Consider the following 19,831-nt stretch of genomic DNA (forward strand, 5'->3'; position numbering starts at 1 on the left):
GTGATTGAAGTTTATCAGAGCACAAGTCACATGACTTGGGGCAGCTGGGAAACTGACAATTTGTCTAGCCCCATGTCAGATTTCAAAATAAATATAAAAAAAAATCTGTTTGCTCTTTTGAGAAACTGATTTCAGTGCAGAACTATTAACTGATGTGTTTTGAAAAAAACATGATTTCCCATAACATATATTCATAGAAAATCAGATGGCACACACAGAAGCATTCGTGCTAAATGGTAGATCCCCACATTTCGGAGGCACAGCCTCCTTTCTCAAGTGCTCTCAAACAAGTAAATTGATACACAAGTAGATATAGGTGCACTGGAGGAAAGCCCCTCCCTTTCAACAAGAGACATCACTACAAAAGTTTATACTAAACATAACAACATCTGTTATTGTGACAAAATATATATTGTTATACTACCTTTGCAGTGACAGGAAGTGCCTATTACTTTATTACACAGTAGTATCTGTGTCCATAAACACCCAGTACGTGATTTCTTTCTTATAACTGTGAAAATAAAACATATATAATCATAAAATCACCACTAGAGGTCACACTAGGTCACTTTACTTACAAATTACATAAAGAAAAAGTATCACTTTTCTAGAAAAAGCATGAGTAATTCAAGAACTCATTTAGTCCCATAGGGGCCATGGTGTTCAGCCTGTCAATCCACATTGTCTCCTTCTGTAGTAGTAACCAATTGAAATCCCTACCCCTAGGGGGTGCATTGACTACCTGTAGTACCAGCCATCTCAATTGGTTACTATTATGGCCATGCAACCGAAAATGCCTACTAACTGGGGTGACATTTTTCTGTTTTTCTAAATCACAATTGGTGATTGACCTTTTGTGTTCCCCAATTCTTGTCCTGACCTCTCGTTTTGTTTTACCCACATACGCCTTACCACAGGGGCATTTCAACATATAAATAATCCCTGTGGTGGTACAAGTAGCAAAATGTTGTAATTTTATGTTGTAGCCTTTAGATGAATTACATTCTCCCCTTTGATGATACTATTGCAACATCCAAATGATAGGCATGGTAATGTCCCCATTCTGGGATTCCCAAAAAAGGTAGGTTGCCTAGTTTTAGGCTGTAACAAATCTGCTTTCATTAGTGTATCCCCTATATTTCTAGATCTCCTGTACTACAGGAGGGGTGTTTCCTTAAACAATTTGCCAAATTCTCCATCTTTTTGTACTATCTCCCAATGTTTATGGATAATAGACCTAATTCGGACACAATTCTCTTTACCCTCAGTAATTGACTATAGGGTAAACTCTTCTTGGTGTTATCAGGATGAAAACTGCTATATAATAATAAATTGGTTTTATCCGTGGGTTTTTTGAACAAGTCAGATTTTAATGTGTTTTAATTACTGTAACGTCCAGAAAATTTCCCATGACAGTATCCCTTTAAGTCTACTTCATACATTATGTACGTAAATATTTAATAATCCCAATTGCCTGTTTCTGCTTCCACTAAAGATTAATTATATCTTCGTTTGGATCATATACTAAGTACTGTTTTTCACAGATAAAAAGGAATTAATGTTTTAAAATTTGGATTATTTGGATAAAATGGTGTCTAAGGGAGATGGCCTTTCTGTAATTTGGAGGTTTCTGAATAACGAGTTTCCTGATAATAGATCCCATGCCTGTATCATGGTCTCTCTCTAGAGTGAATGTCATGTGTTCAGTAATATAACCAAAAACTGACTTGGGGCACAGGTGGTCCTCTAGCCTTTAGCCGTGCCAAACACACACCATAAACCTTCTTAAAAGGCGGTAAACTGTTATGGGACCATGTTAAGGTGCTAGGCTATAAAGCAGGTAGTTCATAGACACCAAAGCTATATTACATTATTATATAAGTAAAATAATTATTCTATGATATTCTTGCTGTTGTTGGGAGGTAGTTTTTGCCATGCCCCTAGACTTAGCCAGAGTTTAGGCGTTGGTCCCAGGGTGGGTAATACCACTGACCACCATTGGAATAGTTGCTGCAGGGGCAGTTTTGCCATGATGTAGTCTTTCCCAGCCAACATAAAAAGGAATATCTGAGTTTTTTTTTAAGTGCCACCTTCTGCACCCATTGCTTTATGCAGATTGTACTATTCCAATTTGAGATCTCACACAAATAGTGTTTACAATATCTCACTGCTTAACTGTATTTGATCAATGTCACAGAAAGAATTGTCAAATCACTCATCTCCGTCCTCACCACTTGCCATAGTGATTTATGGAATATATGCCCAATGCACGATTAGAGGTTACAGACTGACCTAACAAAAAAAATACAATATTGTTAACTGCAGTGCTTACACAATGTTATCACTTAACTGTCCTTCGACAATAATACAATACTTCAAATAATGAAACATATCTCATTAGATGTTATCAGTAAGTAAAGTATTTTATCAAAAAATTCCACAGAATCTAGTATTCCTAGAATCTGAGCTTGAAACGTAGGCTACTCAAATCCTTCTTCTTTGCAGAAAATCTTTTTTAATATAATACAATCCGGCAATCCGTTCCATTTTATAAATACAAGATCTCTTCCTCTGTGAGCTTAATTGGGATTACAGAAGCATTTAAAGTTTCTTTTTAGCAGGGATGACTTTGTATGGTTTTTGCCATACTAGTAGTGTTGCCAATCTAGCTGATTGCCTTGCTCACAGTACTTGGCCACTGGTAGAAAATTTTTGAAGCAAAGTATTGATGAAAGTGCCAATGCAAATAGAAGAGTATTGTAACTCCATTTAACCTTATTTGCTGCATCATATAATTTCACAGACCCTGAAAGATTCCTCAAAACTTAAGACTTGGCCCTTAATATGGTCCTCAGAACCTGACAACATTTTAATTCAGCTCGTTCAAGAACCTACAAGGAATCGGTCACTTTTGGATCTTGTAATAACAAATAATACCAAATTCATCTCTAGCACTTATGTGGTTGAGAATTTAGGGAACAGTGATCATAGCATGCTCTCCTTTGAGATTATGTTGCAAAGAACTCTATAAAACACAAAATTTTAGACTTGCAAACTTTGGCAGTGTATTCAAAAAGGGATCCCATTCTCAGCCTCAAAACTATAGGCCGGTTAGTCTGACATCAGTGATAGGTAAGATATTAAGGGATAAGATACCGGACTGCAAATCATAATACCATGAGTTTGTGCCAGCGTGGTTTTAATGCGTAATAGATCCTGCTGGACTAATTTAATTTCCATTTATGAGAAGGTGAACAGGGACCCCGATTCAGGGAAGGCAGTAGATGTGATCTATTTAGACTTTACAGTAGATGTGATCTACTTCGACTTTACTAAAGCATTTGATACAGTGCCACCCAGAAGGTTACTGGTTCAACTGGTTAAAAAGGAATGTTGGCCTGGAACATTTATACCTGGATAGAGAACAGGCTAAAAGAGTGGTGGTAAATAGAAAATTTTCTAATTAGACCAGTGTTGTTTGATGGACTTTTTTCAACCTGATTTAACTATGTAACATAACCCTTGGCCCTCAGTTTGGTTTGGGACTCAGAATAAACACTCACATTTAGGGGCCCATTTACTTAGCTCGAGTGAAGGAATAGAAGAAAAAATACTTCGAATTTCGAATGGCCGAATATGGCTACTTCGACCATCGAATAGGCTACTTCGACCTTCGACTACGACTTCGAATCGAACGATTCGACCATTCGATAGTCAAAGTACTGTCTCTTTAAAAAATACTTTGACCCCCTAGTTCGCCACCTAAAACCTACCGAGGCCAATGTTAGCCTATGGGGAAGGTCCCCATAGGCTTCCTAACAATTTTCTGATCGAAGGAATATCCTTCGATCGATGGATTAAAATCCTTCGAATCGTTTGATCGAACGATTATTCCTTTGATCGTTCGATCGTAGGAATAGTGCTAAATCCTTCGATTTCGATATTCGAAGTTGAAGGATTTACATTCGGCAGTCGAATATCGAGGGTTAATTAACCCTCGATATTCGACCCTATGTAAATCTGCCCCTATGTCAAGGGTAAAAGTAAATAATGAGCCACAGGGCGCCCTCACTAGAATCATTTCTTTATATAGCAAGCACTTTTACATTAATTTATAATAAACAGGGGCTTTACAATAATTTAACAAGGGTTGCTGAATACAATTGAAACAAAGGGCTATACTCACAATCTAAAGGTGCTCTACTGCACACTTGCATAGATAATATTGTATGTTCCCATCATCTAATGATCCAACTTTTTCAGTGTTGGACTGGAGCCCACCTGACCTCTAGGAACATACCACCAACAATCTTATGCCACTAACCCACACTCTGGCCAATGCCCCACTCAACCTGTGGACAATGGGCAATGGTACAAACCTGGACCCAGCAGGACTGAGGCCCACCAATGTTTTTCTTGCACTTGTCCAGTTTAAACCCAAATGCAGATTAAAAATTTAAATAAGAAATATTTAAAATAATTATTTTTTATAATGAAAGCTTTGATACCCTGTGTTGTATATATGTACTTTTTTTAACAAACAGGCGTTGCTATAGCTATAAAATTCCCTGAAGCATATTTATTGTATCCAGTAGTAACCCTTTATATTAGTCATTGACCAGAATTTGAATGTGAATCTTGGCAATCCATCTAAATTATATATACTGTATATAGGGTAGCAGTATGATTTAGTGATGTTAGTGTAGCAACAAGCAACTGAAAAATGAAACCATCCATAATTACTTGTAAATATAAATCTTCTGCTCCAAATTAAGATGGCCTTTTGAACCCTATGCTGTAAAATTATGTCTTAGCAAAGCACATTTGTTCTCCTATATCTGTTTCAGTTTTTTGGTAGGATATATGTTGGTACAAAGCATCCTCATAATTTTATGCAATATTCACATTTTTACTGCACGGCCCCATGCCCTCATTTGTCTCTATCTGCAAACTGCAGGCCCCAGCATAGTATCATTATAATTATTTATAATTATCTAGCCCTGCTCCTACCGTGCTACAAATACATGTGACATTACACATAAAAAAGCCAGAAGGTTCCAATGTCGGCAAAAATAGAAATATCCTCTAAGGTGTTAAAGCAACAGCATCACCTTGAATCCTTAGCAATCCGTCTGCTTTCTGTTATTGCCAGGCCATGCATATTTGCTCACTCAGTTTTCACATTTTCTGTGCTTACAAATACTAATTCCACATTTATAAGCAAAAAACTATATATATATACACTATATTGTTGATTGAATCTGCAATATGATGGAGGATTCTCTTGGATTAAATACACAGGATCTGCATTAGCTATTTAATTTCCAGCACAGAAAGATATAAGGTATATTTGGTTCATGGCATTGTTATAACAGATACGGCCTAGCTTTGATTTAAGAGCCAACCAGCGAGCATGGCGTTTGCTGATGGAAGATCAGTTTTCAGGCATGGTTTCATTTTATCATCTACGCAGAGTCGCAGACCACAGTCATCCCATCCAGATCGCTATCGTTTATACTTATCTTCTTCCTTTTCTTCAACCAGATGGCTGCCCTGATCTGTGCAATGGCAATGGGAGATGCACACTCGGTCAGAACAGCTGGCAGTGTATCTGCCAGACCGGCTGGAGAGGGTCCGGATGCAATGTTGCCATGGAAACCTCTTGTGCTGATAACAAGGATAATGAGGGAGGTGAGCAAAAGTCTTCCATTTCTAAATCCCTAAAGAACGCAAGGTTATGTGTGCACTTTAGTTCATGACTGATTTGCAGACAAAATGCGATTTGATTTAAAATTAAACATTTTTTTAATAAAATAAATAAATGTAATTAATAATACATTTTAATAAATGTGGAGTGGCAAAATGAATTTTGGAGGGGCAAAAACCTGTGAATATTTTGCTGTCCATAGCAACGACAAATACTTTTCAATACATTCACTGGTGGATTAATTGTTAACTTTGCATGGCTTCAATGCTTTGGGGAAACAGGACAGCACTGGGTATCTGCACAACACAGAATAGGAGGTTCTAGGATAGGATTATATATAGGCAAGTTCAGCTTGAGGCCCTCCAACTGCTGCCGAACAAAAGCAACCTATGGGGCCCATTTACTTAGTTCGAGTGAAGGAATAGAGGAAAAATAGTTCGCATTTCGAATGTTTTTTTTGGCTACTTCGACCATCAAATGGGATACTTCGATCTTCGACTACGACCTTCGACTTCGAAACGAACGGTTCGAACTAAAAATTGTTCGACTATTCGACCATTCAATAGTCGAAGTACTGTCTCTTTAAAAAATTCTTCGACCCCCTAGTTCGCCACCTAAAACCTACCGAGGCCAATGTTAGCCTATGGGGAAGGTCCCCATAGGCTTCCTAACAATTTTCTGATCGAAGGAATATCCTTCGATCGATGGATTAAAATCCTTCGAATCATTCGATTCAAAGGATTTAATCGTTCGATCGAACGATTATTCCTTCGATCGTAGGAATAGCACAAAATCCTTCGACTTCGATATTCGAAGTCAAAGGATTTTACTTAGACGGTCGAATATCAGGGTTAATTAACCCTCGATATTCGACCCTAGGTAAATGTGCCCCTATGTCTATCATATTTTTTAAACACTGTGGGGCTCATTTATAAACTTTGCGCATGGCAGATTGGTTCACGCAGTGGGGGTCATTTATAAAGTTTGCGCATCGTATATTGCCCATGTTTTTTCCTGAACGCGAAAAATATTGCACTGCTGTGCCCATCTTTCCGTTGTTTGTGAAGTCGCTTTAAGAATACATTTTTGCAAATGGCTCGCAAATGAGACAGGTGTTTGCGTGAGTGCACCCACATTGCGAAGTTGTTGTGCACGAAAATAGCGTTGACAGTAACTTAAATTCGCAATTTGCGAAACTGTTTTGCGAATATTTCCTCCGCCACCAAATTTGTGGAATAATTCAAACGCAGAGTGTGCACATAATATTCGCAATTTGCAACTTTTGCCATATTTAAAAAGCTCTTATTCAGCTTTAAAAATGTAAATGTACAGGGCAAATATATTCACTGTGCTCTGCAGCAAAACCTGGCAAAACCTTTGGTAATCACTAGATCCCACTAGATCTCAGTTACTAAGCCTGTTAGGCAGACTGCTCTAGTCTACTGCAGTAAAAGAATTTCCCCTTGCAAGGTTGCATTCCTTTCCCCATGGCAGCAGGTTGGGTACTCCTAAGACTCGATCTACTGGGCCATGCCCATTCACATTGCAGACCCTAACAAGCTGCTGTCCATTTGAGTCTTCAATCTGCACGAGTCCAGCATAGAGATTCTTAGAAGAACCCAGCCACAATTCTGTGGTCAAATACAAGAATAATAGCAGGGGAAGGGTGTATTTTTTTGAAAAGAGAAACACAGTAAATATTGCCCTTTTACATCTTGCCTTGAGCCACCATTTCGTGATGGTCTGTGTGCTGCCTCAGAGATCACCTGACCAGAAATACTGCAGCTCTAACTGTAGCAGGAAAAAGCATGGAATCAAAAGACACAACTCTGTCTGTTAATTGGCTCATGTGACCTAACATGTGTGCTTTGTTTGTGTGCACCGTGTATCCTACAATCCCAGGGGGCAGCCCTTGTTTTTTTAAATGGCAATTTTCTATTTATGATTACCTAATGGCACATACTACTAAAAAAGTATATTATTCTGAAAATGATTTATATACATGAAGCAGGGTTTTTTACATGACCTTTTTTATGCAATATCTTTTCATTGTTTGGGGGGGGGGGGTATAGTTTTCCTTTAAGCTGCCAGGCACATCCAAGCAAGGTTTATAAATAGTGTTCGTTTTATGAAGATAGGAAGTTATTTTAATGATACAGACATTTCTGGGAAGGAGTTCCCCACAGTGTATTGATTAGGCAGAGGAAGACGCATTTCCTATTGTGTTAGCCACACTGCTGTGCATTGCTTAGTAAAAAGCAGCAGGAAATTGAGTCCAAATAAAATTGTTTCACACGGGTAGCAACACGATACCTAATCTTACCTACAAATTCACATCATATTTGTCAATGGAATAACATATGCTTCATAAAGGCACAAACTGTACCTGTGCCAATAGGGTACAACAAGCTGCAGTACAGAACTGCGTAGCATAAAACAGTCTTTCTTTTTCATCAGAATTTTGTGCTATTACACTACTGATTAATGTTGCCACATAATGCACTGACATTTAGGAAAGGCCACAGCAGCCACATTTTTTTATATTTTAAATTTAACAACTGAAAAACCGCTCTCTGCACAAATATACTACACAAAAAAATACTACCTATTGGGTCAAATGGTTACCTGCTGTGAGAAGTGTACCTTGTAGCTAGTAATAGAATTTAATTCCCATGAATAGACTTTATTCTTGTTGAATCACTTCAGAGCTGTGGAACCTTTGAGGCTTCAGAAGAAGCAACTGTCAATTTGCAAATACTGTTATTGGGCTAACCGCCAGGCAGTTAATTTCTTTATGAACCTTTAAAGCATTGCGGTGAATTGGAATTCTTCTATATATTGCATTGGGCAAATTTAACCGTTATTCGCTTGATCTCCATAAAACATCTGTGGTGGGCAAGGTGGAGCCTAGAATGGGACTTCAAATGTACTACTTAATTACTACTAACAGTTTTTTCCCCTGTCCCAAGCCCTACCAAAACCTCATACCAGTTTCTCCGTATAGGACCCCATCCCTAGTTGGATTCATTAAAAACCATACAATGATTATTTTATATTCTTCTTGCTGAAGATAATCTGAGGTGGAACTCACCCTAATGGTCTAGACCAGTGCATTCTATTTGCTGCCATTTGATGCCAAAAAAAGTATTGCTATCCTCAACTGCTTGTATTTACGTAGACAGAATTTACTGTTCGTTCTACAAAACGAAGGACTCATACTCTCCTGTGTGAATTACATTGTGTTGTAACAGTAGCTTGATTCTCATGAAGAGGAAATATCTGAACACCTGAATACCCATTTTCAATGCTGTGCAGATACAATTTCAGTGTGAATTATTTCAGGATGCCCTTTGAATCGCTGAACTATCATATGCAGTAGTTATTTTAATTCAAGATATCAAAATATATATTTTATTCCAACTCAACTCAAGTTGCTTTAAAATATTGTTATAACAAATGGTGCATTTAAATTAAAGACAAGAAAGATTAGATGACATTGAAAGGGCTTGCTATTTCTAACATTGTTTATTGAATTCTGGAAGGATGTTGGGAAATGCAGTTGTGCTGCCCTAGGTGGTGAGGGGGGATTACTTGGTGACCCTGCAGAATATTGTTCATGGCCCTCATAAGAGTCCCCTTGGAATAGTATAGTCCCATTTAGTCCCTATCCAATACATTATATACTCCTTTGTATCCACTGTAGTAGCAATTAGTAGCAATAGCACCCGCAGTGTATGTGTTCTATATTGTGCTGTATGTCTGTTGTGTTTTAGCTGTTGATTACATTGCTCACCCAGATAGGCATGATTGGTCTTCATCTAAATCCTTTCAGATATGCTGACAGTTCTTTTATGCCTCCTCTATAATGCTTGAAACTCTCAAAATCCCCACGAATGAGTTGATTGCCTAATTCCCTTTATAGCAGAAGGAAAGTTTTATCCTACATGGGGGTACCAAATGTTAGGCACCCTCAAGTGATTGTATTTACTTAACTGAAACCCCAGGTGCTCCTATCAACAGAAAACTGCACCAGACCGTGTTATTTCAAATTTCCCGGGGCAGACGCATGCACGGTAGAACAAAATAGCCAACTTTTTTGTTAAAGTTCGCTTTTCGCTCTAATCCGCACGTGCAGAAGAAAGAAAGTGGATTGCTCCGTGGTACTCGCTGAGATAACCCCAGGCCGGTGCAATTTTCTGCTGATAGGATCACTGGCCTGGGTTTCAGGTAAGTAAATACAAAACCTTGGGGATGCTAAATATTAGGCACCCCCAAGTGGGATATGACTTGGGGCTCCTTTAAATATTAACCCAGGCCAGTGCAGTAGTATAAGGGTTATTAACAAACATAGGTGCAATGTGCAAAACACAAAAACAGATTAAAATTGCATAAATTGCAGGTGCCCGCTATATAACATGGACCAGAATTTGCACTCTGTTTATGAATGTGCTTACAAATTAACATCCGCTCAAGTAAGTTTTAGGTCACAAATTTAGCGATGGGCGAATTTGAGCCGTTTCGCTTCGCAGAAAAATTCGTGTGAATTTCGCGAAACAGCGAAAAATTCGCCCTTTTTTTTTGACGCCGGCAAAAAAAAATTTGACGCCGGAGAATTTTTTCGGGCGAATTTCCAGCGGGCGTTTCGCGAATTTATTCGCTGGCCGCGAATTCGCCCATCACTACACAAATTGCAATAAAGTTTCTTCTTTGTACAAATCAAATAACTTCTCCATGCCTATACACTCGGTGACCGTAACTGAATTAGTGTGTGATTCACAAGATGCAATGTACCAAGGGATCCCTTCAAGTAATATTTTCTCATAGCATTTGTTAATACCCCACCCTTGTAGAGATAAATAGCTCGAGCTATAAAATGCTACAGATCTCCTAGCTGTTGTGTAATCAGGTTCAATTAGGGCACATTAGGTCCAAATTAGCTCCATAACTGCATCACTGAACCTCCTTTAGAGCACAGAACTATGGATGACTCCCAGCCTAGAGGTGACATTGCTTATTTGACCTCCTAAATTCCATTAGAACCTAGAGTTAGGTTAGGAGTAAACATGTCACTGATCTAGATATTGTTTTTACTAAAGATAAATGGCTTGTTTGCTAGCTGGCTATGCCTGGCCATATGTTGAACTGAGAAGCTTGAAATAAAAACTCAGACAACGACTTAATTAGGGAGACAACCTTTTCAGATATTTCTAGACATTTCAATGCATTTTCTGTACATTTTTTCCAGTTGAGTGTCAGAAGTATCTGTTAAAAGATGTTTTGATACTTTTTGACTGAGGTGAAGATATTAGATCACATTTTAATGACGTCCCACTGATATCATAGTACAGGTATGGGATCTATTATCTGGTAACCCGTTATCCAGAAAGCTTTGAATTACGGAAAGGCTGTCTACTATAGACTCCATTTTATCCAAATATTCCAAGGTTCTACAAAGGATATTCTTTTTTCTGTGTAATAATAAAACAGTACCTTGTTCTTGATCCACACTAAGGTTTAATGAAACCAGCCAATTGGTTTATTTAATGTTTAAATTATTTTCTAGTAGCATTAAAGTATAAAGATCCAAATTATGGAAAGATCCATTTCCGGAAATCCCAGCTCCTGAGCATTCTGGATAGCAGGTTCCATACCTGTACAGGAAATAGATTGTAGTGTACTTTCATTTCTTTATTTGGCAGATGGAATTGAAAAAATGTTTCTAGTCTCTCCATGCAACTATTTAATATATTTCACTAGTGGGATTATACTAAATTAATCTTTTTGAATTCTCAGATGATCAAATGATTTTACTTCGACTTCCAAAAACTTAGAAAAATGCTCTAGAATGTCCCCATAGGCTAACATAGCACTTCGGCAGGTTTAATTTGGCGAAGTATTGAAATCGAAGTTTTTTAAAGAGACAGTACTTTGATTATCAAATGATCGAATATTCAAACTATTTTACTTCGAATCGAATTCAAAGTCGAAGTCGTAGTATCCTATTCGGTGGTCAAAGTATCCAAATAATTACTTTGAATTTTGAATTTTTTTACTTTGAAAATTCCTTAGAATTCACTTCGACCCTTGATAAATCTGCCCCTTAAAGTATAAAGATCCAAACTATGGAAAGATCCATTTCCGGAAAAGCCCAGGTCCCATTCTGGATAAGAGGTTCCATACCTGTACAGAAAATAGATTGTAGTGTACTTTCATTTCTTTATTTGGCAGATGGAATTGAAAAAATGTTTTCGAGTTTCTAGTCTCTCCATGCAACTATTTAATATATTTCGCTTTATAAAGTAAGATTATACTAAATTAATCTTTTTGAGTCCTCTGATTTTTAGCAGAGGTCAAGTATTACATTTTAAATAAGAATGATGGAGACATTCTAAAACAGCATCTTCATTATTCTATTTCCCATGCTAACACATCCATTACAAATAAAAGAAGCTTGACATATAAAAACCATTATTAACAGCAGGCATACAGTATAGAAAATGTACAAAATGCATCCAATGTTTAATCTCTCTAAGGGAAATTTATATATATATATATATATATATATATATATATATATATATATATATATATATATATATATATATATATATATATATATATATATATAAATCTATATATATATATATATATATATATATATATATATATATATATATATATATATATATATATATATATATATAAATCTATATATATATATATATATATATATATAAGCTGTGTCTCTGGCCATAAGAAATATGGTGCAGAATTAAAGCCTTTGACTTGTCCCTGGTCTCCAAAAAAGGGAATCAAACCTCTTTCAATCCAGAGGAGAGCTCCCCAGGACATGTACATAATGAATACCCAGACATACATCAAATGTTCTAGAAATAATTAGCCCAGCAACTGGTTTTGTGAAAAATACCAGGAAATGCTTTAAACGTATAACAGTGGCAGCAAATGCAGAAAAATAAATGTGCCACTGGAGGGAACAATAGAAAGTATCTATAGAGGCCGTGGGTAGGTTACGACAACAAGGGAAAAGCTGTATTATCATCTGAGGCTTCATCACCTTTTGACAGTTCACTTGTAGCATTTGGGCAGGATGTCCTAATGGTAAGGCCTGATTGATCTACTATACCTAGGAAAATAAAAGCAGCCAGTGTATGTTTTTCCTTTTGTAGCAAAGAAATACAGGGAAGATCAGATCCTTGAGAGATGAGACACAGATATAGCTGGCAGGGAATTTGCGTAAAACATAAAACTTTCGTTGCATATTAGTTTAATAAGTAGGAACTTTTTGGCAACAAACTGTATATTCTTTTTATAAATAACATAATAAATGTTGGTACTTTTTAAATTTTGGCACTAGTTTTTGTAGAAATGCTATAGACATTGGTTTGCCTTTGCACTTCAGAGTAGGGGAAAAGAAAATGATTCACTTAGAAGATACCATCCGCTGGCAGCGCAGGCGGACATATCCACGGGAAGCGGTAGGGTTAATATCAATTTGCGGCTTTATTTGCGGCTTTATTTAAGCAGGTGCTTATTTTTGAATTTAATTTTTGGAGACAATGGGTTATTTATCAAAGTCAGAATTTATCTAAATATTTTCTGGAAAAAAAACTCAGACGAAATCTGCACGGGTTTTTTGGGTTTATTTATTAATACACTTTGCTGAAAATGTTGTGATTTTCACAATCTTTTCGGATTTTTCATCCGATTTTCACGATATTTTCAGATTTTTCACCCGAAAACTGCCTGAAAACTCTGAAAACTTCTGGGTATTGCCAAAAACCCAGCACACATCCAAAAAATCATTGGGACTTCTCCCATTGACTTATATACAACCTCAACAGGTCTGAGATGCGGGATTTTCCATCCTCAGGCTTTAATAAATTCCGAAAAATTTGTGATTTTTTTAAAAATGCTATTTTATAAAATAAAATAAAAAATTATAAATTTTTTTCGTGATTTTTGCATTCGGAGTTTAGTAAATAACCCCTAAGTCTTAATTGCATAGAAACCAGGTACACTGCCAATGAGAGAATCCTGTAGGCTGCCAGTCCACATAAGGGCTTTGGACAACCAATCACAGCCCTTATTTGGCATTCCCTTGGACTTTCTTCATGCTTGTGTTGCTCCCCACCTTTTTTTACATTTGAATGTGGCTCACAAGTAAAAAAGGCTGGGGACCCTTGATCTAAGGTCTCATGAATCATTTAATTGCTGCCAGTGGGTAACACTGATCTTCAAAATTTTGAGGACAACTCATGCTGATCTTTATTATTTTTATCACTAATAGTGTTTTGCCTTAATTAAACCAATATGTGTTTCAATGCCCAGTTACTAAATATACAATACTAAATTCATTAATTATATTTTTCTCAAGTGGTGCACCAAATGAATATGGATCCTTGAGCCCAACAATCAGATTAGATGGTCTGGCCTGTGCAGAGAATACAAAGTGGACTTTGAGCCTCGCTCAATGAATATCATTTTGTTGTCAGGGAGGCTGTTTTTTAGACCGAGAAGAGGAATATTGCTGTAACACTTGCCATGATCAGCATAGACAAATGGCTTAAAGGGATACTGTCATGGGAAAAAACATTTTTTCCAAAAAGAATCAGTTAATAGTGCTGCTCCAGCACAATTCTGCACTGGAATCCATTTCTCAAAAGAGCAAACAGATTTTTTTATATTCAATTTTGAAATCTGACATGGGGCTAGACATTTTGTCAATTTCCCAGCTGCCCCTGGTCATGTGACTTGTGCCTGCACTTTAGGAGAGAAATGCTTTCTGGCAGGCTGCTGTTTTTCCTTCTCAATGTAACTGAATGTGTCTCAGTTGGACATGGGTTTTTACTATTGAGTGCTATTCTTAGATCTACCAGGCAGCTGTTATCTTGTGTTAGGGAGCTGCTATCTGGTTACCTTCCCATTGTTCTTTTGTTTGGCTGCTGGCGGGGGGGAAATGGAGGGGTTGATATCACTCCAACTTGCAGTACAGCAGTAAAGAGGGATTGAAGTTTATCAGAGCACAAGTCACATGATTTGGGGCAGCTGGGAAATTGACAATATGTCTAGCCCCATGTCAGATTTCAAAATTGAATATAAAAAAATCTGTTTGCTCTTTTGAGAAATGGATTTCAGTGCAGAATTCTGCTGGAGCAGCACTATTAACTGATGCATTTTGAAAAAAATATTTTTTCCCATGACAGTATCCCTTTAAGAAATCTTAACGAATCAGATTGAAGATCATAATATGAGAACATATTATGTTTAAATGTCTTAGAGGAGTTCAGCCTTAGGTCAAACAGGATCCCACTTTCCTGGCTCATTATAATTTAAACTAGTAGGACTAATAAAGAAGCTAGATTCTACTAATAAGTTAATTTGGTTAAAATTTTTGTCCTAAATAAATGTAAGCAAAATGCAACTCAACAGGAATACTTGTGAAAAAACAATGAAAATTAGTTTTCAATAAATCTTGATTTTTTTTCACAAATATTCCCATTGAGTACGGTACTGTTAATTTATTATATATATATATATCCATTTTACATAAAAAGATTGATGGATGCATTTATGGTGCCATTTGGGTTCTTTGCAGGAACTCGGATGAAGCAGCGCACACTCCTCTCCTCACAGTTTGATAGTTTGAGCCCGGTGCACAGTGTAGAGGGCACGGCAACCCTCAGGAATACGTACTAGGCAAACAAAATCACTGGCACACGTGGCAATTCAGGTGCCGGGTTACCCCGTGCCATTTGGGTTCTGACTTGAGTTGACTGTTCCAGTTTTCAGAAAACTGAAAAACTTTAATTGTCACTTTCTAAAATAAGCATATATACAAGCTTTGCAGCAATCGCACCAAGAATGCCTTTTTTTTTTTTTGGGACTGCGAAAGCTCTGTGACATTTACAATAATACACATTTTTCACAGTATAAAAGCAAATCATGTCATTTTCTTTCCCTCAACAAGCTTGGACTCGGCAGGGGGCTTAATTCAAAGCTGACAAAAGATTTTTTATCAAGTTTGAAACATAAAGGCCCACAATCTTTTGGGACTGCTGTTGTATAATAGATGGACAAGAACTCAAGCAATTAGAAGATTTTGGCTTTACAGTAGTTGACAATAACTTTCCTTACTGTCCCCTAAATTTTATTTTTTTGTCATATTTCCAACAAACAGGATTGATTTCACCATTACATTATATTTTTTTCCCTTTTCATTTTTTTTTTGTTGTTGAAGAAATAGATTCTGTTTTTCTGTGCATGGAGCTCTCCTGGGCTCCATAAAGATAACACGATTCCCAAGATTAGATCATGTTTAATTAAGATAAAGGCTTGTATTTTTCTTTTCTTATTTTGTGTCTTGAAAATGACTTTGTTAGGTGCTTTGTTAGGAGATTAAATGGAGGAAAAATGTCACAATGAACTCAAAATCTCACATTAGGGTCTGATCAACTATTTAAACATGTAGCCAACCATCCCATGAAATGTAAACAAGCACTATTTAAGAATTTGACATTTTTTGAATTTGCTTTATGTATTTTCAAATTTTAATAAAAAAAAAAATCTTGAAGTTGAAGTAACAGGCACCAGCTGCTCTATACGGGAGCCCTACATATGTGATAGGGTTATGCGCTATGAAGGTCTTTTCTTTCACATACATCTCCAATTATCAGCTGTGTTTCTAGCTCCATTCTGTAAATAAATATTTTTACCTTCTATATTTTACTTCAATCTACACCCATGTTCATCAGAATGAATATAATGTATACTGTATGAATATATTCATCCCAGTTCAATTAAAGCGCCCTAGTGCTCTCCAGCCTCTGCATTTCCATCTACAGTGAAACCTCAATTTTAATTACCCTGATTTTATGTTTTCCCGCATTTTACATTTTTTACACCAATTTATAATGCATTTCAATAGGTGCATTTCCCTAATTTTAAGTAATGTTTTCCCGGATTCTGCATCAAAATTTTCTCCTGATGTACCCAAAAACTTCTTCTTTATACTCTATGAATGTTATTATGGGGCAGATTTATCAAGGGTCGAATTTCGAAGTAAAAAATACTTCGAAATTCAACCATCGAATTTAAATATGTCGAAATCGAATATCGAATTCAAACTTTTTCATCGGATTTGGGTATTCTGCGGTCGAAGTAAAATCATTCGTTTGAACGATTAAATCCTTTGAATCGATTTTATGGTACGATTGTACGATTTTACTTCGACTTCAAAAACGTAGAAAAATGCTGTAGAAGGTATTGAAGTCGAAGTTTTTTTAAAGAGACAGTACTTCGATTATCGAATGGTCGAATATTCAAACTATTTTACTTTGAATCGAATTCGAAGTCGTAGTATCCTATTCAATGGTTGAAGTATCCAAAAAATGACTTCGAATTTTGAATTTTTTTACTTTGAAAATTCCCTTGAATTCACTTTGACCCTTGATAAATCTGCCCCTATGTGTGAAAGGAGGTTTAAAATACAAACCAGATGTTTATTTTGCCATGGTTCTGCCTGTAAATGGTCAATTCCAATTAGTCTGCCCCTTATACAGTGCTGCACCAATCACTTATTGCTTTAGGTTGTGTGTGTGACTGACAGAGACTCTTGCACATGTCCCCACGAGTGTAACATTAACCCTGCAATGTTTAACAAAAGGTTATATCCAAAGATATATTTCCCCAGGCTTTTCATAGGTAAAAACAAAATGTTTACTTAAAGTTGCATTAAAAAATTCAATACATACTTTTTTTTTTTTGAAAGGCTGGTAGATGTTTTTCTGTTAATGAGTCACTTTATATATTTTGTATAATGACAAAAAATTTATTTGTGTGTCTTGCGTGTGTCCTGTTTTGTTTTTATATATTGAACATGGGTAAGATTCATTTTGGCTGGAAATGGCCCATCTTGACTTAATCAGGAGAATTCTCACATCTGAGCTTTCTCCTTTTTATGTGACACAAAGATCTTTTTAGGAATCCAAACCAAGCCTATGGGGTTAATTTGATGTTTAAATAATTTTTAGTAGACTTTGGTACAAAGATCCAAATGACAGAGTTAACCAGAAAATCACAGGGACAGATGGCTGTCTTGTGAATTCTATTATTTTAAAGGGATCCTGTCATCAGAAAACATGTTTTTTTTCAAAACGCATCAGTTAATTGTGCTACTCCAGCAGAATTTTGCACTGAAATCCATTTCTCAAAAGAACAAACAGATTTTTTTATATTCAATTTTGAAATCTGACATGGGGCTAGACATTTTGTCAATTTCCCAGCTTCCCCTAGTCATGTGACTTGTGCCTGCACTTTAGGAGAGAAATGCTTTCTGGCAGGCTGCTGTTTTTCCTTCTCAATGTAACTGAATGTGTCTCAGTGGGACGTGGGTTTTTACTATTGAGTGTTGTTCTTAGATCTACCAGGCAGTTGTTATCTTGTGTTAGGGAGCTGCTATCTGCTATCATTGTTCTTTTGTTTGGCTGCTGGGGGGGGAAAAGGGAGGGGGTGATATCACTCCAACTTGCAGTACAGCAGTAAAGAGTGATTGAAGTTTATCAGAGCACAAGTCACATGACTTGGGGCAGCCGGGAAATTGACAATATGTCTAGCCCCATGTCAGATTTCAAAATTGAATATAAAAAAATCTGTTTGCTCTTTTGAGAAATGGATTTCAGTGCAGAATTCTGCTGGAGCAGCACTATTAACTGATTCATTTTGAAAAAAAAATGTTTCCCATGACAGTATCCCTTTAAGGTGTGTGTTCTAATGGAGTTTTGATACCAATAAAACAGTAAGTAACAAAATCTTGAGAAGGGCACTGTGGTCAAAACACGACATATACGTTCTCCTAACCAGACAAGCAACATTATATCACATGAGGCTAAAGTCATCCCATGTGACTAATCTAATTCTGTAGTTTAAAAAGGCAATAGAATAATAGTATTCTTTAAACATGTGAATGTTTATTTTATGCCTCTAAACTGGCAAAATAATAAAGTTTATAGTATGAAAGCGTTAGCTGCTTTACGTATCCTTAATATTTCGTGTGGCTCAAATATTAAAACTAATTATGTTGACCAGATGGAGCTAAATAGATGTGGTGAGTCAGCAGAGCTTGACAGCAAGTCATTATTCTATTACTTACTTCATGTATCCAAGAATAGTCTATTCTAAGGGGAAACAGCCAAAAGCGAAGGATCACTGAAATAATGATTGGCATGTGGTCTATCTCCTGGAGGGAAGCCTACAGCCTACACAGTTCTGTGTAATTGCATTCTTTGTAGCCAAGACATTAACCCCTTTCCTTTGGAGGTGGCCTGTCCAAAACCATCACACTATAATTTAATTTATTAGATAGGGGTTAAATGTCCTTTTTGTGAAAATCTCAGGTGAACTTGGTTGTCTGTCAGACTATTGAGTTGTTGCAGTAAACCTGATGTAGTAATTACTTTGGATTATCCTTGAACATTCTTCAAAGTCTTTCTCACCTTTCCAACAATTATAGATTGATTTTTGCAACTAAAATGTAGTACTGCCTTTAATAATTTGAACGTTTTACTCAAAAGTGAGTTTTGTGTTCTTTTAGCCATATCATGCCAATGATATTTATATTATTTATAATACTATTCCAACAAACTTGCCAACCCCCTAGGGTATACATTTTTTGCATCAGAATTCTTTGTAACTAATGCTAATAGCACATGGTGCATTTTGACCATTACCATTCCCTTAGTCTGAACCACAACCATCAGATCACTATCCCCTATTTGCAACATTCCCATTCCCAAAGAATACAAAACAGCTGCAGGAATGGAAGGGAATTTGAATGACTACTGCTACCATTTTACCACAACATTCCAGGTGCTATTAGTCATAAAGCATTCATACCGGAGCACAGACACCGATTCTTGCATGTTTGTAGTTTTTCTGAAATATGATAATAAACCGCAGTTTTCTTCAAAATAATAGGTGAACAGATGTGCCGCAGTACAAAAGCCTTGTCTTACCCTTTCTTGAAGCTGTGTGGAGGGATGAACTTGATGGACCTAATGGAAAAGGAAAGGTGAAATCACTGGGCGGTACCAAATGTTAGGCACCCTC

The 19,831-nt window shown here is 36.7% G+C and overlaps 1 protein-coding gene across 2 annotated transcripts in view; it reads left to right on the forward strand.

Moving 5' to 3' along the window:
- Window positions 1-19,831, forward strand: part of LOC108712409 (teneurin-2) — a 1,104,728-nt gene that overhangs the window by 972,270 nt on the left and 112,627 nt on the right. For both annotated transcript variants that reach the window (XM_041588750.1, XM_041588751.1), the window contains one exon: window positions 5,545-5,691. In XM_041588750.1, the coding sequence (XP_041444684.1) occupies window positions 5,545-5,691 (147 nt within the window). The remainder of the gene's footprint in view (window positions 1-5,544; window positions 5,692-19,831) is intronic.

Source organism: Xenopus laevis, chromosome 3S, assembly GCF_017654675.1.
Source record: "Xenopus laevis strain J_2021 chromosome 3S, Xenopus_laevis_v10.1, whole genome shotgun sequence".
In the NCBI taxonomy this organism is placed as follows: domain Eukaryota; kingdom Metazoa; phylum Chordata; class Amphibia; order Anura; family Pipidae; genus Xenopus; species Xenopus laevis.